This window comes from Pollicipes pollicipes, unplaced genomic scaffold (assembly GCF_011947565.3).
Source record: "Pollicipes pollicipes isolate AB1234 unplaced genomic scaffold, Ppol_2.1 Scaffold_7231;HRSCAF=8579_pilon_pilon_pilon, whole genome shotgun sequence".
Classification (NCBI taxonomy): domain Eukaryota; kingdom Metazoa; phylum Arthropoda; class Thecostraca; order Pollicipedomorpha; family Pollicipedidae; genus Pollicipes; species Pollicipes pollicipes.
In genome coordinates this window covers 27,045,246-27,068,016 of record NW_023597034.1, presented here as the reverse complement: position 1 = coordinate 27,068,016, position 22,771 = coordinate 27,045,246, and the positions used below count along the sequence as shown (strand labels likewise).

General features: G+C 50.4%; 1 protein-coding gene across 1 annotated transcript in view; it reads left to right on the top strand.

The window, feature by feature from the left end:
- LOC119109925 (uncharacterized) overlaps positions 1-22,525 on the top strand; it is a 23,209-nt gene extending 684 nt beyond the window's left edge. The window contains exons 2-5 of the mRNA XM_037233671.1: positions 212-350; positions 19,490-19,651; positions 22,357-22,424; positions 22,494-22,525. Of these exons, the coding sequence (XP_037089566.1) occupies positions 212-350; positions 19,490-19,651; positions 22,357-22,424; positions 22,494-22,525 (401 nt within the window). The remainder of the gene's footprint in view (positions 1-211; positions 351-19,489; positions 19,652-22,356; positions 22,425-22,493) is intronic.
- The last annotated feature ends 246 nt before the right edge of the window (positions 22,526-22,771 follow it).

Below are 22,771 nucleotides of genomic sequence, written 5' to 3'. Positions count from 1 at the left end.
AAGCCGGCATCTGTACCATCTGAAGTGTGCAATGTCCACTGACTCTCATCGCACTTATTGCTCTTTCTCAGTCCCTTGCGCGTCCTCAGGCGTCCGATGCTCGATCCCCGTGTGTTCATCATTCAGCCCGTATCCACTGACTCGTCCTCTTACGGTCGGCACGCCTGCCGGCGGCGCATGGCCGGCCTGACGTGCGGCGTCCTTGCCGCAGAGTTCTTCGAGTGTCGCAGCGGCCTGTCGGAGGAGACGTTCAGCTGGCAGGTGCCGCCGGGCGTGCTGCAGGCGCTGCCGTTCTTCTGGGGCCTGGCCGAGGACATGGACGAGTACCGGCGTGTCGTCTGCTCGCTCAGGTCAGTCAGCAGCCGCTCGCCAGCGGCTCTGTGGCCCCGTGTATGCGGCGACGTCCCCCTTTTCGGGAGTGATGTGATCACGAACGGGGTGGTGCATTGGTGGGCTTGAGGGCTCCAAAGCTCTACCCGACGGGTGATGTGTCAGCTCGTGAAGTTTGTGGGTTTTTGGAAAAACTAACTTTTTAGATAACCTGGAAACGAACGTTGCGGTAATAGGAACATATACATGTGGAGATACTTTAATAAAAGTTTGTACCAATCTTTACTATGTTGGTAATGAGCTAAATGTTCCTCTCTACTTAAAACGATGAAATGTGTTTTGAGTGCCATTCTCAATCGTGAGGTTCGGAACAGCCCAGTATTCAGGGTAGATACACCTAACTTTTGGTGCCTGGCAACATCAGCCGTACCGCCTTTTAGGATCCTGCGTTGAACAAACTGACGTGTGCCGATTTGGCTCCTCGGTGCGGCAACTCCCTAAGCATGCAAAGAAGACAAAACGTGTGGTCACTTAAGTCCGCTTGTGGGGTGGGGAACGAGTGATAGCCAAACAGTGATAGCCTTGTTCATATTTCCCAGCATACTCGACTGCTGTGTTAGATAGGTCATGTCAAACTAAACGAAAATTGGGAAATGCATAGGGGTGCTTACTTGACTTCCGAAAGTATGAACAAACTGGCTGTGCAAATTTGCACGCCCCTTGAATTTTCATTACCTAGAGGGCTTTGTTGCTTTTTCTTGCCGGACCCTTATAGTCCCGCTTGCATACCTTAATACGCTATTGCCAGATTGTCAAAGATGCTAGGAAAAACTGGAAAACCCATCATAGCTCTGTTATGATGCTGGACACTTGTTGTCCATTATGCTCAAATACCTTTGAATTCATATTGAGCAACCTCACCTAACTTGTGAGTGTGAAGGATATGACCACTTGGCCAGAATCCGTCTCAGGCTACCATTTTTGATATGGCAACCTGGCCGCACCCTGGCAAGCGGCCTCGCTGCCGTATGGAAGGCTTCTACAATATCTTTCACTCCGCGCTCATTGGTTGACTGATGTAGCGCTGCTGTAACCTCAACGCTGATTGAAAGCCGTAGACGCGCGGTTGCGGACGCAATATTGTCAAACTCTGAAGCTTGCAATACTCGCTCGGAGCGGGCGCATGCCTGTGCGATTACGTGCTAATGTAACCTAAGTGATTTATCAACAAAGTTGAGTATGAAAGGAATGCTAATCTAAGGCATCTGGAAACGACGTGGATGACCTTTATGAGCGAGGAACGACGAGAATTTTTTGCGTTTTATGAACGTATCGTCCTATTTAAAGGGAATAATTCACATTTCAAGGTATTGAAACTAGCATAGATATGACGAAACGAGCTCTCTTAACATATTGGCACACTGTTTAAGTGAAAAGACTACTTTAGACAGCACAATTCTCTGTTTAGTACATATGCTTTTTAATGTGTCATGGTTTGATTACGTCGTGGTACCTTGCACAAAGTTGATTGAGAGCCATTCGGCGGCCGTTGTATCTTTTAAATGCGCTCACGAACGCCAGATATGTACGCTTCGACAATTCTATCTTTCTTGGCCTCGGTCGCCGCATGGCTTATGGAATGGCAGGACTTGAATGGCGTTATTTTATGTTATGAATGTCAATGTGTCTTTGAAATACTCTCCCCCGATAAACCTTTCCCCGTTTTCGCTGGCGTGTGGCTCAGAAACTAGGGGCTTAAGTCTTAAGAAGGGCGAGATTGTGAACAACGCCGAAAGACCTTCAAGATGGCTATTTCAGTTCAAAACCTCATATAAATATGACACACTACCTTTAAAAATGGCGCAAATGCTAGTCTGAAGTTTTGTGCCAATCTGGAATATTTTTCATGTGCTGTGTGAACGGGCTGTTGTCATGTCGGTGAAAGGTGGCGATAGCAAGATCGTGGTAATTACCGTGGGACTCATGGTTACCAAGACATAGCCTCTCTCTGAAGTCGGCTGTGATTGTTTTGAAGCTGACTGCCTGGCTACACACCACTAAATCTGCCTGCATTTTGGCGAGACGCGCGTGCGCCTCGAGCCGTGGCAACTTCCACGATCATCAGCTGGGCGCCGGTACCACCGCCATGGATATGCTAAAGATTTTCCAAGTGTAGAGCAGCGATTCTCCTTCGCAAATGAAAAACATCACTACGTAAGAGTGTTGTGTGTGTCTGGATCGAGTGTCATCGCTCATGTGCAAGCGCCATGACCAAGAGCACAGCTTCGAAACGTCGCGTGTTGTCGACAAACACTACGTACGCGTATCATGAAGGCCAATCATTGACGGCATAAGGATGCCGATATCATGATGTCTACACTTGGATAAAAAACAAAAACGTTGAGCGGGAACCCCTGGCTGTGGTGGTATGACAGATGTTTTGGGAAGAGGCAGACCGAAGTATAATGCGACTGTAGCGCATGTTCTTTCCGTCTTGAAGCCCGTTTTGATGTCGGTATGACACTACGTTATTTTGCTTCTGCTCAGCCAGGCGTATTTATTTATCATCGACCATTGGTGGCAATATCGTACATAAACATCTAAGCACTCCCAGGGCTCACGGCAAGGATTTGACCTTCGCAGTATCGCCATCGCATCTTCTTGACCGCGCCGCAACATGCAACATGGATAAAAACCATCTTTGTTCTCGGATATCCAGACATTATAGCGTACACTCTTGACTGCGGTCTCAAACTCCGAGGAATGCAATAGATAGGGCGCAAAGCTTGCTATGTTTCGACAGACATGCCTCTCGAGGAGGCTTTTGAAATGTATATTTAATGGTGAACCATCACATATGATTCAAAGCCTAAGACGAATCTGAAACGATGGGCGTTTATGGAGACGCTCCACGTTCCACGCTTTATGCAGGTTTTATACAGGTGTTTAACAGGTGGGACTGCCTTACACTCGCAGACGTTTCGTACATTGCGAAAAACAGGGCACTCGATGACAGGAATAGGGCGAACAGATGGTAATATAAGGATAACACAAATCATAGCAATTGGACATAAAAAGGTATACATAATCAGTTTACTGAGGTCCATATCTAGCGAACGTTCTTGGCTACTGTAATAATCGCCAGCCAACGACGTTTTTACGCATAGAAGACGAACGTGGCGGCGAATCTATTGCGTATAATGGACACGAAATATTGTTATTTTAGCACAACGTTCCGAGCTAAGGTCTGACTTGCACAGCATCGTCATTATTTATTTACGACATTATCACGACTTGCTTTTCACTGAAGCTTAAGAGTCTAATTGCAGATTGATGGGGGTGAAGAGCAGGTCCGCCTAAAGTATGAAACATAATTTGAGGAGCATGCTTGTCTCCGAAAAATATTAGCACATATAATTACGCAAGCACGATTGTACAATAATAGACATATTCCCTTCATCACGTCCTCTGCTACATTGTTTAGCAGATACATGCAATAGAAAGAAAGAGAACTGACTATCGTCGGCATCCCACATTATCTCGATGGTGCACTTTGAGGCAAAGCCAAGGACGGTCCATGTGATGTCGTTGCTTTAGGCTGCTAGTTCCGTCTCGCAGGGTTGACACGTGAGGAGACCTGTGCGGCCATCCGCCAGCACGTGCGTCGAAGGGCTTCTCTGAAGTCGGTGCTGAAGACGACGAAGACCAGGGGACTGAAGATGGCGGCGAAGGCACCGCTGATTATCATCACAAGCAGCCCCAGCAGTCTCATATCTGGCATGAGCAGGCACGATGACTCGTTTGAAGAGTAAAGTCAAAAAGGGAAGGGAAGAGACGAAAAAGATGACGAGGCATGCCGCAAGGGAGATGGTGGCCACGATGTCCACTCTGCGGCATCTGCGTATGGTGCTTCGCTGGCTTCCAGCTGTCCTGAGCAGCGAAACAGGCGAGTCGATCTGGACGGCGCTGGGAACTCCAGTCCCCGCGACGCCAGCGACGCTCAGACTCTGCACCTGCAGTGTCAGGCCGCCGCCGCCTCGTCGTTGTGACTTACTTATTGCCCCTCCGTCGCTTGGTCTCCCGCCGCTTCTTTCTTCCTTGTTTCCTTCTCCGCCTCCTCCTCCTTTCAGTCCATCTCTTCCTGTCCCATCGCTACCTTTTTCATCATTTCCTTCTTCATCACTTCCTTCTATATCACTTCCTCCTTCCCCCACTGATTCTTGTTGTTACCCCTGGCCGTTGTTTCTTCTGTCCCAATCCCTCCTCTCCTCCTGCCCCATTGCCGCCTCCATCCCCTCCTCCCTCACCGTTCACCGTTGTGGCAGGGCAATGGCAGATCTCGATGTCATTGGCCGGTCGCGCTTGGACGCGGCGATCGGGGTTTGCCCAGCCGAGACAACCGCCGCGACTTGCGCGGTCTGAGCTGGCGCTGTGGCTGGCGGCTGCGGGTGCCGGGCTGTCGTGGCCTGGGCCTTGGCCGGCTGCCAGTGCGGCTTGTCCGTCTCCACCTCGGCGATGGTGCTGAGCCGGCCAGCCGGTGCCGTCCTGTCGTTGGAAACGGCGCTGCTCGCGCGGGAGACGCGGCCCGCCACCGGCGGCCCGGCGCGCTCGCGGTCCCGGCAGCCGCGGGATGTCCCGCTCTCGCTCGCCCCCAGCTGGGGACTCTCTCGGTCGCCGGTGGGATGAAGCGCCGCCGCACAGTCAGCCGGTAACTGCGACCGGTCTGACAGTTTGTGCACGGGGGTCCCGCCTACCTCCCGAGGGAACCTTAAAACGTCCTTTGGAAAATATGCCTGTTTGTACGTGTTTCTTGGACACGGCAGCTTTTCTCAGAATCCGGACATAGCAGAATGCTAAAACGACGAAACCCACGACATATTGGAGCACATGGTTGAGAAAAATTGACTCCTTTGTAACGTCTAACGAAGTCGTGATGGCATGTCCGTCGGTGTTCACTGCTACTTCTGGAGAACATCGGACGCTTCCGTTGCTGGTTCGCACCACCCACTTGAGGGGATAGGGCGCGATGGCGATTGTCACGAATAGAAAAAGGTTTCTGGCGCGAAGTGGATAGTTGTGGCCTCTCACTACAATTAGGTACCGCAACAGGGCGATTGTGACAATTGTTGTAAATCTGATTCCTTTTGTATTAATAAGAAGAAGAAATTACGTATGTGGCATGTAATGGCGTGCTGAGAATTGGGATACGCTGCAACGAGGACTGGGAGCGCAGCGCCCATGCCATGTTGTTTGTGCACAGCACTGAAACGACGACCGTAACGACGGTGTGCAGTCTTGCGGTTCATGTACACAGTGAGCACGACGGCCAGGTTGAGCACCAGAGTGGCCGGCACAACGAGCCCAGTGGTGGTCACCAGGGCCGTGTAGACGGCAGCGGCGCGCTGCTCACCGTCCCTGGACGCGCAGATGAGCTGCGAGGTGTTTTGTCGGGCGCCAGCTGACGGCGGCAGGTGAGCTGCACGGCCTCGGCCAGGCAGCTGTTGTACGCGCTGTCCAGCGCGGCCGTCGGCACAGGCGCGGCCATCCTGCCCGGCTCGGCGCTCCGCCGTTACTGGCGCGCCGCACCGACGGGGAAGCCCTCGGCCACGCATTCTCACAAGCTCACGCATCGTCATACTGGGTATTGCTGATGCCTGGGAGCGGTGTTCGCTTCTCCGAAACGTCTAGTTGCAGTGGGCGTAGCCGAGAGGTAGCCGGGGGTACGTTAGACACTCTGGGCGCGCGTTGATTCGTGGTTTGCAAGGGTGGTGTGTTTCGAATCGTGGGTTATCCTGTTGGTGGCAATATGCAATAACCTTCCTATGCAATCGTCAAAAATTCCCTTATCCGAATTTGTTGTAAAAATGGTGTGAATGTCACTAGTATTGCGCTTGAAACTGGTCCCAATTAACGCTGGTCATGGCTATTTATACATATATATATATATATATATATATATATATAATATATATATACATATGTGTGTGCATGGTTACGTAACGGCGAAAATATGGTGGTGCCGCCATACTGGTAACGGCGGAACGCAACGGGGCCTCACAAGAGTTTACAAGAGTAATTGCTCAACAATTTGTGTCAATTACAACTTAAAAGCTGCTTACGCTCACATCTTCTGCCTTCTCCCGCTGAACAGGAGGCGTTGTGAATAGCCCGGTTGGACTGCATGCTGAATGCGAACCGGCACTCTGGAGCTTGAACGGCATGTACACGGATGCGCGGTTATAGCCTGTGTAGACTGACGTGGATGGCATGACACATAACTGCTGTGATGTTGCCACGCCACATTACGCTCTGAACGGGTAATCGTCGAACAACTTCCAGCCCGTGGTGGCGGCGCGTCAGCAATGGTGCTGACTGCTGCCAGGGAGCAGGACGGCGATGTGAAAACCGTCGCTCAGCGGTCGGCGATCCCCATGGAATTGTGTTGTGGTGGCTTGCGTCAGCAATAGCGCTGACTGCTGCCAGGGAGCAAGACGGCGGTGTGAAACCGTCGCTCAGCGGTGGACGATTCCCCTGGCATTGCGGGCATGTGCAATATCATAAAATAAGGAATGCAAAATGTAAGGATTTTTTATTTATTTCTCAGACTTCAACGCGATGAACTTTGATAGAAAGCGAACGTATTTGAAATTCCTAGTCTGGTAATCTGTCATACCAATTTCACAGACTTACTGTGGGCTGTGTGTGGATTCGCCCCGGCCGCAAAACTCTCACAGCTTGTAATATGGCCTCCGGCCAGTCCTTGGGGCGCTTTGGGCTCCTCAGTCGGGCCCATTATCTGGGATTCCCAAGAGCCTTCGACCTCAGGGCGCCGCACGGTGGAGGCACCTTCTCCTTGTGCCCTGTGCCTGCGACCCTGCGCCCACGTGCACCCAGGGCCTCTTCTGCAGCAGGAGAGCCGTGGAGCTGCCGATAGTATGTGCAACTGACAAGAACCTGAGTGTCCAGTTGGTGGTTTAAGATCTTTAACTAAATGGCTGTGGCGACCAAATGGGCCGCTGCGTGGCCTGTGGGCCATACATATGCAAACGAGCGCTTCGGTGGCCAGAATCATCCCCGAACAATCAGAGTTACCCACTGGTAACGGGAAACGCCCTGAGCGGCCATTAAATCCCCCTGAGCAGTCAGAGGAGAGCGCCACTGGTCAGGGCTACTAAAAACCAAGGGGCCCCTCAATGGCCCGAAAGGCCCGGAGAGACTAAAACGGCCTATGCACTCATAGGGGCCCGGAATGTACGAAGGACTCTGAGCAGACCATGCGATCTCTGAGCGGTCAATGAGCCGTTGGGTAGTCCCGAGATCTACTTGGTGTTCTGGAGTGCCAGACGGTCCCTCCTAGTTAGGAGTTTACTACCAAAAATAGAGGTAAGGCCTAGCCATACAGGCCCGCTGACCGGTGGGTCCCCGCTGGTTGAGAGAGGCCCCACTGCACGGCCGCAGCGGCCTGGAGCTGCCACATTGGGCCTTCTCATCTAGATCGAGCAATTTGTCGCTGCCTGAACTTTTGTTCGGCCAAAGAAATGTTTGAAGTGTTTTTCATTCAGTGCACTCATTTTTTATTCGAACTGCGAAAGCATGGTAGGGTCCTCGGACTCTTGACCCCACCCCATCCCCCAGATTTCTCGTTTTCCGAGGGCCCAGGGAGTCCGACCGTCCCACCCCCACAGTATCTCCAGCCACGGAAGGCGGCATAGCAGAGGTGCAGCCAACGCCCCCCTCCCCCCGCCTTCCTCCCCGCCCCCCATTTTAGGCCCGTATTGTTTCGCCATAGATGTCTCCCGCCATGATCAGTTCAAAATAGGCGTGGTTGCCTATACTCACCAAGCCCCGTGCCACCCCTTTCCTTAAGTTAATCCTGGTTACACCTGCAGTATAGTCATAATCACAATCATAGTCGTATATAGATTTTGCAGTTCTATTCTTAAGCGTTCATGTATGAAACGTGCAAATTGCATTTTCTTCATTATTGGCATCAAAGGTTTACGCAGTACCTCGGTTTCTCACTTCTCGCTGGAATTTCTTAACAAAATGCGCGCCCATGGCTGCACTCGCGGGGACAGAGGTTGGCATCAATTTTAAGGTTTGTCGTGAATATCTCCGCAAGAAATGCATCGCTTTCCCCCATTTGTTCTTTATTGAATAGGTTCGAGATTTTCCTATGAAATGGTGTCTAATCCGTACCAATTGCACAGTACATACAGAAGTTAGACTTTTGCCCACATCGACCTAAACTTACAAAACCTTTTAATTGTACATCTCATGATCATCAAGCTTGAAACTGCAACGACTGGTTCTGGAATGCAGATAATTATAACGGTGTCACTTCTGCGAGTTCTATCGGGCGATTTCAAGTTAAACGTTGGTCGCAATCGCGACCGAGGCCATTGTGTTCCTTTCTTTAGGGTTTCCGCGAATAGCTTTGCAACGCGCGCATACTTCGGGCTCATATCTTCTTCGGTTGTCAAACTTGCTATTTTCTGTCGGGTGGTGCCCATCTTGTTGTCATGGAACATTTGGTATAAAAGTTAGACTTTGGCCACAGCTGTGGCCACAACCATGGCCGCATTTTATGGGAACCCTCAATTTGCTCCCAATTTCAGAGACGCGGCTACGCCCATTGTCGGCCAGTGAGCAGAACGCAGCTCCCAATAACCCGCAGCCGGCAGAAAGAAACCAACAAGTGGCACCCTTTTCAACCTTTTCCACACTGCAGCAGGCTGTCATTAGAAAAAACAAAACGATTTGTGTATGTAAGCACGCTCCCGGATGGCCAGATGAATACCCTTCGCTCGGGTGAGCGGTCAGTTTTACCCACCCCTCCCTGAGATCTCAGAAACGTAGGGACAATATTTAAGGTTTATAGGCTATGACGTTCGGGTCAAATAAGGTCAAATAAGGCCAAACTCCAGGCTTGTGTCCAAAGCGTCCCCAGAACTTCTCATGCAACCATCGTAATCTAGATTGCCTGTTCAAAGGAAAATGTCACTGGTGCTCATTTAAGGTCATTGACCTTGTTTGACCTTAAGATGGCCACAGTGATTAAAATGATACAAGACTGCATGGCTTTTGCAGTCAAATAAGCATCAAGGATTACCCTAGGTGATATGTTCGTCAAAACAAAATGCTGGCGTAGTTCATTTTATGTCATTGACGTATTATGACATTTAAGAAGGCCACGGAAGACGTATAATGAAACTACCCCATACAGTAAGTTTTAGAGCAAAAAATCAGGTTGGTTTTGACCTTGGTCTGTCCTTCATCGTGACCCTAAGATCAATATAGGTCAATATGATTTGTTGATCAGTCGTTGTGTTGCATAAGATATTAAATCAGAGATTTACAGAGATACCAAACGATCCGCTATTTAATTTTCTACAATTTTGAAATCGCTCCGCACAAACCTTCGAGGGTCAAATTGCCCCCCCCCCCCCTCCCACACCTAAGCGCGAGTTATGAAATTGGGTGAGAAAGGAAACATGAACAGGATGGCTTCTCAAATCGTTCTTTTTAATGGCATTGTTCCAAAGCCTGAAAATGGACGAAATGTTTGTTTCGATGTAGGAATAATCTTATAATGAAAAAATGAAAAATTCAGTTTGTGTCAGTGGAAGCAAAGGCTGCATGATATTATCCTTGCTGCTTGTGGTCTTATCGCTCATATGCTGCTCTTCCTCCCCCCCCCCCCTCTCCAGAAAAAGCGAACCAACTTTTCTCCGGGTCTTGATTTCTCAGCTAGTAAAACAAACAAAAGGGAATTGGTGCCGCTAGAATTTAGCTCATACGCTCACTGTAATATATAAATGCGAAAGATGTACACACTTGAAAAAGGCTTATCTGTCTTTCTATCTATCTCATCTATATATATATATATATATATATCGATATATATATATATATATATATATATATATACATATATATTGGTTTATTTGTGGTTTCAAATAAGTAGATACGCACAATACACCTCACATTTCGGCGGGAAGTTGTTCTGTTGCGATAGTCTGAAAATTTGAGAACGGCCAGACGACACTCATCCAGAATGATGATGCGTGTGTTGCGCTCGTTTGTATAGCTTTGAATAGCTGCACCAGATACAGTAGCGGTAGTGGTTTATTTTTTCTTTTGCTAGTGCAAACGGTTGGATTGGTTTATCTAGCATTAAGAAGCGATAATATACCTCCATAGATACCTCTTTCGGTGCTCCCAGAATTTGCGACTAGAATTTATTCGTGATATCACCGAAGCATTTCATGACATCATCGCAGCGCGCAACACAGATCGAAAGGTACATTTTTCTGTTGCTTCTGTCTTTTGATCGGGAAGACATTTAACCGTGATAACATCAATATAACATTGCCATGACATCGTCGCAACACGCAACATAGATCGAAAATACATTTTTTTTGATAAATAAAGTGCATGGACATGGAATACAGATTGCGCAGAAATGCTCCACAAAGTTTCGAACATAACACCAAAAGACTACACGTGGTGCGGACAAATTATCGTCTGATACCATTCAACAAACATGAAAAGAACAGTAATATACCCCTTGGTTTCAGCAAATCCCAGGTTACATTGTGTGGCAGATTAAGCGCTAGAAGAAATTAAACTGAATTTTGTTGTTGCCCGACATTAACTCCATCATGCACTTTGAGGTAATGCCAAGAACGATCCATTTGTTGTCGGTGCTTGACGCTAGTTCTGTCTTGAAGAGTTGACGTTTGAGGAAGTCCGTACGGCTGGCTGCCAGTATGTTCGTCGGAGCGCTTCTCTGAAGTCGCTGCTGAAGACGACGAATACTACGGGACTGAAGATGGCGGCGAATCCACCGCTGATGATCAACACGAGCTGGGCTAGCAGTCTCACCTCTGGCAGCACTAGGCACGGCGTGCTCCATAGATGCAGGATTGCGCCGAGGAAGGGAAGGGAAGAAACGAAGAAGATGACGAGACATGCGGTGATTGAGATGGTGGCTACGATGTCTACTCTGCGGTCCCGGCGTTTGGGGTTTCGCTGGCTTCCGACTGTGCTCTGCGACAAAACAGGCAAGCTGGTCTCGAATACGCCAGGATCTGCAATTTTTGTGACACCAACGACGCTCAGACTCAGCGGCAGGCAACCACCGCCTCCTCTTGATCCATCTCTTACTCGTGCGATGCTTCCTCCTTCACTGCTTACTACTCCATTGCTTGCTGTCCCGCCGCTTTCTCGTTCACCGCTTACTCCTCCGTCGCCTCCTCCGTTATCTTTTCCTCCCCCACCGTTTCCTTCTCCACCGCTTCCTCCTCCGTTACTCCTTCCCCCACTGCTTCCTTCTTTGTCGTTGTTTTCCTTATCGCGTCCCTCCACTCCGTCGCTTGCTCCATCTCCTCGATCGCTTCGTGTTGTTAATCGTCGTTTCTTTTGCCCTAATCCCTCCCCTCCTTCTGTCCCATTGCCGCCTCCATCCCCTCCTTCTTCACCGTTCGCCGTTGTGGCAGGGCAATGGCAGATCTCGGGTGTCATTGGCCGGTCGCGCTTGGACGCGGCGATCGGGGTTTGCCCAGCCGAGACAACCGCCGCGACTTGCGCGGTCTGAGCTGGCGCTGTGACTGGCGGCTGCGGGTGCCGGGCTGTCGTGACCTGGGCATTGACCGACCGCGGCTTGTCCGTCTCCACCTCGGCGATGGTGTTGAACCGACCAGCCGGTGCCGTCCTGTCGTTGGAAGCGGCGCTGCTCGCACGGGAGACGCGGCCCGCAGCAGGTGCCACCGCACAGTCAGCGGCGAACTGCGGCCGGTCAGGCAGTTTGCGCACGCGGAGTGCCGCCGCACCTCCCGAGGAAAGCTGCTGTCTCGCGTTGGATATTTTGCCCATGTTTATTTGTTTCTTGGACACGACGGTTTTTCTTAGGATACTGGCATAGCAGAATGTTAAAATGACGAAGCCCACGCAATATTCGAGAACGTGATTGAGGAGGACTGACTCCATTGTCCCGACGTGCGCAGTCGTGATGACATGTCCATCTGTGCTCATTGCCAGCCCTGAAAGACAACGAGCACTTCTCTCGCTTGCTCGCATAGCCCACTTGATGGAAATGGGCGCGATAGCGATTGTGACGAATAATAGTATGTTCTTTGCGCATAGTGGGTAGCTGCAACCTCTCACTACAATCAGGTACCGTAACAGCGCTATTGTGACGATGGTTGTAAACCTGATGCCCGTGGTGTTAACAACAAGAAAGTTTCTTATTTGGCATGCAGTTGGATGCTGGAAATTTGGATGCGCAGCAACGAGGACTGGTAGCGCAGCCCATGCCATGTTGTTTGTGCACAGCACCGAAACGATGACGTTGACGACGGTGTGCAGTCTGCGGTTCATGTACACGGTGAGCACGACGGCCAGGTTGAGCACCAGAGTCGCGGGCACAACGAGCCCAGTGGTGGTCACCAGGGCCGTGTAGACGGCAGCGGCGCGCTGCTCACCGTCCCTGGACGCGCAGATGAGCTGCGAGGTGTTGTCGGGCGCCAGCTGACGGCGGCAGGTGAGCTGCACGGCCTCGGCCAGGCAGCTGTTGTACGCGCTGTCCAGCGCGGCCGTCGGCACAGGCGCGGCCATCCTGCCCGGCTCGGCGCTCCGTCGCTACTGGCGCGGCGCACCGACGGCCGCCTCTTCTACTCTCGTGTCCACCCACCCATCCACCCACCGCACTGTCGTGGTGCGCGGGTGCCGACATGGCGGCACCTCGCGTCGGCGTTGTTTGACTGGGATCAAGATTACGGGAGTAAAAAGCTACACAGAAGTGATTTCACCATCGGACTAAATGTTGGTAGCCCGTAGTATGGTTTTTGGTTGATACTACGAAAAGGTTGGTAGATGCCAGTAACATGATAAAACGGGGATTTCGCCAATGAACTGGGTGGCAATCATGCTTTCCATCTTTGTTTTGACGCTATGTGAATAGATATTGTACATTTTGCATTTCATCCTGTCTCAATAGAAATCAGCATTAAGATATGCTTCCAAGAATAGATCCTATTGAACTATGTTGTCTAGGTCCAGCACCCGTGCTATGTCCGTCGTGATCAACGCGCCTGGATATTTATGTGTAATACATTTTGTGAAATTAATATTTATATATAAATAAATTAACACGATATGAAATGTTCACATTTAATTCATTAACAGGCAATGATGGTCCATATATCTTCTGACTGTCGTACCTACATGGAGCGAAATGTGAAAATGAGGTAATGTGAGGAGGGCAGGTGCCAAGAGTTTTTCTGTTGCTGTGCTATGGTTTTCCTAGGTGTTGGTTAACTTGCAAATCCATGATGTCAGATGGGCTAGACAAAAATGGTGCGCAGGGAATAATATCCCACCAGTCCTAATATATCCTCTAGACTATTTCGAGCTGAGATATGGGCCACGACTCGGACCGACAGAAATTACAAAAATTTCCAGAAATCGTCCTATTGTACAGGAAAATCTGCTATCTTGAACAAATGGCGCTCAATGCATTTAAGCCTCCCGGGGTTCTTCACTCGCCAACTCCTCTAGGGCGGCCAACCCTGCATCCACCCTAGCAACGCTCCCCCTAAGGCTACAGGATTAGCATTCCAAGCTGCTCAATACGCGTCCCAGGGTGCTGCGATCCGGTCTGACCCGCTGTATTTCATCCTCATGCTATGTTGTTGTATGCTGTACTCTTTTACACCGACCGTTTCTAAGCACTTTCAGCAAGAGTTCTTTGGAACAAACTTTGATATATAAACTTTGATAACTTTGTAGCCCTGATGCAAACCAACGCCATTTCTCGGCTGAAATGTTTCATTGAAAATTTTAAGTCGAAAAAATATGATTTATGGAAATATTTATGCTCAAACTACAAAGAAGTGTTTTCACGCCGCCGTATCGTTGGTGTCATGTGATTTGGTCCTCCGATGACGTCACAGCATCGTCTGCCCAGAATACCGTAATGCGAGGGCTTGGTTGCCTGTACTTCTCTAGTGCTTTCATGGTTTGGCGCAATGCTCCCATTGTTTTCGGGGGGGGGGGGGGCGCCCTGGTATCTCAAGCATTATTAAAACGTGTCAATGTTTCTAAACCCCTGCTGCGAATTCGAACGTCAATCTAAGCTTGTGATTGGTTAGAGGGTTTGGTATCGTCACAGCTTTAAGTCCCGTGAAAACACGGTTGCCATGGTGATTCACCCCGCGGCATCGGGGGAAAAAGCTCATACTTAACGCTGCTTTTTTGCCTCGCTTGATGGCACGCGAAATACCGGCGTCATAAAAAATATCTAGTTGATTTAACACGTAAGATTTCGGATAACCGAAGAGATGACACTGGCAAGGATCGATGGAATCCAGTTGCTGGTCCCCATGCTGCTCACTTTTCATCTGAAATGTGCATTTTGTTTTGACGGCTTATCCGACGCAGCGATGTACTGCCGTTTTATGACCGTGCAAATCAAAATTATCAGACTTAAAGTTTGGAATAATATACCAAAGAGGTGTGAGCGTCGGGTATTTGCCAACGTCTGCTTATAAGTACTGACTCAGATATGAGTTTAACAATGAGATCATGTCTCCTGGATGCTATTTAAGGCAGTGGGCTATAGGAAACATTACTGCGCCAGTGATCTGTATCGCCTGGTGTCAAGCACCATTTTGGTTGGGTTTTATATGTCATAGGATGTGTTAGAATATGAAATACGACTGCACGCCACTTAAGCTATCTTGGTAATATCATGTCATTTTCAATATATTTAATATCATAAATGAACAGACCTATTCACCGGACGCGAGTAACGGCCCTCGTGGCACGGGGTAGCATGCTGCTTGCCCCGGACCTGCCTGGGTTTGGGCCCGCAGTTGGGCGTCGTCCCACTCGTCAACGACTTTACAATCCCGGAGCCGCCACGCCTGTCGACGGCCACGGACCGAGTTACGGGTGGCCATGCGTGACAGAAGGTCGTCCACTGGGCCTCATTTTCCTGGCGCTGGTCAAGGCGCTGGGCGGCGTGACCGCCCGGCTCACCCTGCGCAGCGAAAAGTCCTGGCCCTGGGACGCGGCCCCCCTCCTGTCGCTGCCCACCGCCGACGGCCTGCAGGAGCTGCTATTCGATTCCGAAGCGGTGTCCTCTTGGTATCGGCGTAAGCGAGAGTGACCATTGATCGAGCTGCCGACCGGTCTGCCCGCCAACCCTCTGGTCGTATTGCTGTCTACCCGCTGATCACACTGCTGTTGGTGCGATTCAACAGATCCAACAAGAATTCAAAACACGGCCTGAAGTATGCAGAGGGGTCCAGCAAGAACCAAGAGCCAGCTTGCATTGTGTCGCTAGATCCACGGAGCGCAAACGTTAAGTCAATAATATGACCAGAAACCCCGCAAGAACCCGGAGCCAGCCTATCTTCAGGACCTGGCAACAACCAAGGTGCAGAAACATGTCAAAGCCAACAACAAAGACCAGGATCTCATCTGAAAGCATTGTTAATCCATTACGTATTCACTTGATAAACTTACGTTATCCAGCGTGCTTCCGCAGCTATTAAAGCACATATGTGAGAGACCTTTGATATCAGGCACCATTTCAATAACAGAATGCTATCAAATAGCAACCCGAGCTGGTGTTGACGAATGAGCCAGTGACGAACGGGGGTCGGGATCGAACGTTTTGTGAGTGAATTAATGGGATCAAGCGGTTTGTGAGTGAATTAGTGGGATCACACGGTTTGCGAGTGAATGAATGGAATCCAGAAACGAGGGTGCGGTATTTGTAACGAACCAATTGAAACTTGTGATCATATGTTCGGTTTGGAAACAACAGGTGAGAACTAGGAGCCAGAGCCTGTTATTTGCAAAATAACCCACGTGATTCAGTAACCAAGGACTAGTGATAATGAAAGAGCTAGCCGAAGCGAGGGATCTAAGGCCTCGTTTTGATGAGAGTAAGTAGGTACCAGAAACCGACATTGAAAGCCAGGCACATGTTTGCTGGAAACGGTTTTTTTTAAGGGCAAACACGAATATAGATGCAGTGGCAATGTCAAATGTGATATTTTAATTCATTATATACCATCATGTTTATCAGCACGCTCAGTAGAGCTATTTTTCGCTGACATCAGATCGAATATTTCCTGCTTGTGAACTCTGGTTCCGAAGAAAAATATCCCAATGAAAACAAACTATTTGTACCAATTTCAAATATTACCACTTTTATAAATTGTCCACGCTGTAATGTCGTGCAAGTATTGTTGTAATGGTGCAACATATGACAGTTTTGGTCTCGTGTAATAGTTTGACATGGGCCGGAAATTTTCTAAATTGTCACTTCGCAGCTTCCCCAAAGCCATAGACTACATTTACGGAGACCGGAGCGTTCTATCTTATTGTTTTTATAGCCTTGCTCTGGTCCATCAAAGGACGAATATAATCTCCGAATTCGCGGCTTCCCCAAAGTCATAGGCTAAGACAATAGTAGTAGCCTTATTCCTCGGAGAAAAACCAGAACAATGGAGATATAGTTGAGTCGATATTTCGGCAACATGCCTTTATGGAAATAATAGCAGAAGACGTCTGCTATTGTTTCGATTTTATTTATTCTAAAGGCATGCTGCCGAAATATCAACCCAGCTATATCTCCATTGTCCTGGTTTTCTCTGAGGAATCAGGCTATTACTACTGTCTTATCTATGTGAATAATGTTTCTCGCTAATGCACTGAACAACTCACGTCAAGCCACAGGCTCTACATTTACGGAGACCGGATCACTCAACCTTATTGTTTGTATAGCTCTGGTTTGGCGTGCCATCTCGTGTTTTTACGGGCAAGAGCATGCTTCGATTTCCGTTGGATCTCGGTGCGGAAAAATACAGATGTGATAGCTGTGGGTCCGTCTGCCATAGCTGCAGACGGCGCGTATTGTATTGCTGCGTCGGGAATAGATCTATGGAATATCATTTAAAAGATAATATTTGGGTGTAAGGTTTTGAACTACACCGACCTCGAATCGCATGTCGTACTAGCAGCGCAACTTTGGGAAATCATGGGGCTTTAGCCTCCCACTCCGCCGCCGTCAGCTTCGAGCGTAGCTCATCACCACAACGGTCCTGAATAGGATTGTTCATGTCCACTTTATTCACGTATCATTGCAACAAGTAGTTTATCTCTTGATTCAGTACAATTGTAATATGAGTACATTATTAAAGCATGCCAATAACGTGAATTCCGGAATCTGGTTATCAGGAAAACTATTTTGTTTGTCTCCCAGACACTAGCATGGGCAGCGGCACGTTTAGACCAACAGCGGAATGAGGTACGGGTAGTGAACTGAGACTCGATCGCAGGAAATAGTCCCCCTCCGCCATCGCAAATGATGGTGGCCCCTCCCCTCCCATTTGCAAATTTTGGCTGTACCTCTGTGCCTTACAGATGCTCCGATAGCTCTGGACGTCGCAACAGTCTGTCACTTTGTTCGTTGGTCTTACCATGAAGAGCTCAAAATTGAGACATCACGCAGAATGTCACAAGCTGCATCGCAATTGAGATTTTGGTTTTGGCCACCATGACAAGGTGGGCTTATTTTATAGGGACTTTTGGGCGGGCAAGTTAGGTGCGATTTTTAAGGATGTCATTTGTAACTAGCGCTATACTTCGTCGCATATTGTTACGTAGATGCGTGGCTGGCAGCCGAGAAATTCGCGGCATACATTTGGTACGGAGTTTCTAATTTGCCTCCGAATATGCCAGGGGCGTAGTCAAGACGTAGCCAAGGCGTAGCCAAGGTATAGCCAAGGTGTGCGCCCTCCCCCACGAGCCTGAGGAATGGTGAGAAATTGTTATAGAGTTATGCTGAGAAAAAGAATAGAAGGGTTTGGTAGAAATTTGGGCCAACTGCGCAGGATTTTGGAAATAATTTTAGTGACCCCTCCTTCCCCCGGTACAATTTTGGCTATGTGCCTGAAGTCTATCAACTACCGGGTCCCAGACTGTCCAGACGCTACATGGATCAATGAAAGTTTATGTGATTGTTAGACGCGGGTGCAAATGTTGCTTTGCGTTATTTTGGGTAGGTCACTGCCCTCACCCAACCCACCATCACCCCAATGACCGATTTGTTCCTCCTCCCTCAAGTGTGAGTTTGGCTTCCTAACTTCTGGAACGTATGTACAAGCGGATCATTAGAAATAGGACCTAAAATGGGATCAATATTTAAGAAGGTTTCTAAGACTTGTTTCCCAGGTGCAAAGAACAAAGGTATTGATGGCTGCGATAACATGCTCGGTGAGGACAGCTAACAGGGGGTCACTTAAGAGTTCAACAACACTTAAGAGTTCAGCGTTTGTGCCGTATTTAGTTGGCTATTTTCTGGTTTTGCCCGAGGCATCTTCAGTAAGGTCGTGATTTAACGAATGTAAGATGAGCGGCCAATTTAAAAGAAGCCTCGGAGCCACACCCGTTACTGTCACTTGGAGTTCGCTGATGTGTTGAAATGCACGCCTTGCTGTTTTGCCTTCGTTCGATGTGTCGCCTCCCCCTGATTTGTGCTGACTGAACACGAAGCTCGCCTTTTTTCTAGCACGCCGTTGTGCCATTTTCTTGTGTTACAGTCCGTTATGTCAGACTGTCGTCGGTCTTTAAAGACCAAAATATGGTCAAACTTTAAAGACCATTCGTGTCAGCAATCGATAAAACACGCTCTGACGATCCCTCTCATGCAAACACATTTTTGACATGGCATATTTATCATTCTTGAATGCACGACAAACATTGCAATTGACAGAACAGAGATGTCAGCAGACAACAGAAAAGTTCCAGCCTTATGCACATGAAAACCAACAACAAGAAGCTCATGTGACCTCCAGTAGGGATTTTACATAGTCTGATCAGTTTGATGGTGGAAAACAACAAAGCGGGACGACGTCGAACATTTCAGAAATCGATGTTTCGGCCACGTTCGAACCGTAATCTGCGCAGTATGCCGCGGCGTGGCCCGCACCAGGGGCCGCGGTCGTCGCTGGCCATGACGCCTGCCGCCAGCACGACCAGACGCAGGTGCCGCCCCGATCGGTGACGGCACGGTCGGTACGTCGGCAGAGGGGGAGAGGCGTCAGCGCTGGGCTCGACAGCTGAACGTGCCGCTGTCCACCAGGTACCTGATGCTGAAGGCGCAGGCCGGGCTGGCGGCCGAGCTGCTGGGGGACCTGCGCGCCGCCCAGCTGCCCGACTCGCCGGCGCGCCGGCTCTACCTGGAGCACCCGCACGTGCGCGAGGTGACCGAGTTCGTCTCGCACAGCCTGCACCTGTTCTTCAGGTGAGCGGCCGTCGCCCGGCCACTGGCGGACGGGAGTGGCGGCTGCGGCGTGGACGCGCTGCGCGACGCTGCGCGACCCTGCGTTCGTGACCGGTGACGAGTTTGATGCCGTGGCCGCGACTGGTGGTGTGTGTGTTACCTGCTGCCTGTCACGGGGGATGTGTTTGAACTCGGATTTAGGACAGGTGATATGTGACCTTAGGTTTGTGTCAGGTGGCGTATAACCTGGGGTTCGTGACAAGAAATATGTGAGCTCAGGTTTATGACGAGTGATGTGTATGACATGGAGTTTGTGACAGGTAACGTGTGACCTCGTGTTTGTGACAAGTGACATGTGACTTCGGGTTTGTGACATTTGACATGTGCTCTGGGGTTTGTAATAGGTGACATGTGACCTCAGGTTTGTGACAGGTGACATGTGACCTTAAGTTTGTGACAGGTGACGTAGGACCTCGGGTCTAGAACGGATGTCGTTTGTGACTCGGGTTTGTGATGGATGACGGTATGCGACCAAGTATGCAAGGATAGCGACAGGCGACAAGAAACCTTATACACCTAATACAGCTTACAAAAAATATCCTGACAAGCTCCCGGCGCGGATCATACTGATAAGCCAAAAAGCACATAAACCTTCGTCATCTGACGTAATGCCAAAAAAGACCTAGACAAACCTTTGACACCTGGCATGATGGCAATAAAAATCACCCGACAAACCTCCGGCACCTGGCAGAACGTTTTACGCGTGCCGCGCGCCAAGTTTCGTATATCGCTGAACGTTGTGGGTCATGTGTCGCTTGTTCGCGCCTGGTACACATTACATTTAATATTCGCCACGTTCCATGTATCCGCTGTAGCAGCGGGAGTGGTTGTGGCTTCGTATAGCGGCAGTCTCTGGAGCGAGATCAATAGGCGTATTCATTATTCGCGGAGATTTATGGCACTAAGCAGCAGGCCGCATTTAGGGCTTCCTGTAAGGCGTAGTTAGCTTGCTCAGGTGGTGCTTCTTTCCAAGGCACGCCGAGAAATTGATTGAGTATTTGAGACCAGCCTTGATGAAAAACATGACGACGGCTTGCTATGCTGATAGTTGCCATAGCAGCGTCTTATAAAGAACTTTGTGCGCAGTTGTTTGTTCTGTCCGCCAAACGCCGGTGGCGCCGTATTGCCGCTCCCCTGCGGGCGTGCCTTCGGGTAATGCGGGGCAGCGTGGGCAGCGTCAGCACCGGTGGCCTGCGGCCGGCCCCGTCGAGTGGGGTCGGGCCGCCCGGGGTGAGAATTCCAGTCTCGGCTGGCGGCACCAGCTGGGACCGGAGTTCTCTGCGTAGAGCTATCGAGCAAGGGACGTGCCCATTGGGACCCCTTTATCAAGGTGACGCACTTGAACTGCGGGGGCGACTGATGCGTTTAATGGTTTCTTCGGAATAAAGTAACGCCATCTACAGTCGTTGCGGTGCGGTTTTCGAGCAAACGCCATGGCACAGACCGCATCTCCTCCGAACATTTATTTGTTACGTAAATGCCGCAGCGCCTTTTTCTACGCGTGCTGTCGCAACCATGCGCTCACACACAAACTTGGCAGCAATTGTATATCATCGATGCTTTTGTTTACGGTTCGCAACATTCGGACTGGGTTCCCATTGTCCTAATTAGACCGACCGGGGTCCCGTGTGTGTTGGCATGTGTACCAGGCCCTGTGCATGGTGTTCATGCACGAGACCTGGTCTGTTGGCTCAGTGAGGCGCATTGGGTGTACGGTGGTGCGCGCTTCCCGACGCTTGATAGACGTAGCACGCCACTTCAGTTGTATTTTAAAACCTGTTTGAACTGTTGGTGCGGTTAGCGCTGGACTGGAGGTTAATTTTTGTCGTGCAACCCTAACTCGACATCACTAATATAAGTTCCGTGACAACTTAATGAGTGCACATTGCGTTGTCGCTATGCGTAGTTTAAATAACCTTCCGTGCGGTCTTTATACTGAGGGCGGGTTTTTAGGAGGGCATTTATAGGCCGCCGCTCTCTGGACAGCTGACAGCTGGCCTCTGCGCACCGGTCGGATCGAGCAGCCTGCACTTTTTTGACGGATTACGATTGTCGCTGGATTCGGAGCCGGACACCCTGTAGAGCATTATAAGGCAGGGTCGGCGACGTGGGCGGCCAATGCTGCCCTGGTCAATAGTCCCGCTATACGGTGTTCTGGTTTCAAAAACATGTACCGATGTAGCTATCGACATTGCCTTTACGCAATGCTCCGCCTTTACACCACGAATGAGACGTGGATGACGCCGGCCGTCTGACAGGGTGCGTTCCTTAGCACTTATCGATACCATCAGGCGAACGGCTGACCAGTGGGTACACTAACCACACTGACGCCCACTGCTGCGCGCTGACGCACACTGATGCTCACTGAAGCACACTGACGCGCACTGGTAAACACTGACGCACACGGATGCTTATGGACACACACTGACGCGCACTGATGGGCACTGACGCACACTGATGCTCACTGATGCACACTGACGCGCACTGACGCGCCCTGATGCACACTGACGCACACTTACACTGACGCACCGTGACGTGCACTGATACACACGGATGCACACTGAGCGACCAGTACGCATGTCGGCCGCGGCCCACCTGCGGGAGGACGGAGCTCTCAGACGCAGCGGCTCGTGTGCGTGCGTCTGAGGGTGCGATCGCTGCCGCAGGTCCCCCAGCCTGGTGCTACAGCAGGCGCTGAACGAGCCGGCCGACAGCTGGCCGGCCGCGCCCACCTGCGGGAGGACGGAGCTCTCAGACGCAGCGGCTCGTGTGCGTGCGTCTGAAGGTGCGCTCGCTGCCGCAGGTCCCCCAGCCTGGTGCTGCAGCAGGCGCTGAACGAGCCGGCCGACAGCTGGCTGCGCGGCCTGGCCGAGGAGCTGATCCTCGGCAGCAGCCGGCCGCCGGGCTCGGCGCTGCTGCGGCTCAGCTGCCAGCCGCGCGCCTCCGTCCAGGAGCCGCGCCCCTGCCAGATGACCATCAGGCCCGGAGAGGTCAGCGGTCCGGGGGTGGGGGAGGGGGGGGGGGGGGGCGGTGGCGAGGCTCGGGCGGGATGTGGTGAGAGGAGAACGCCACGAGAAGACA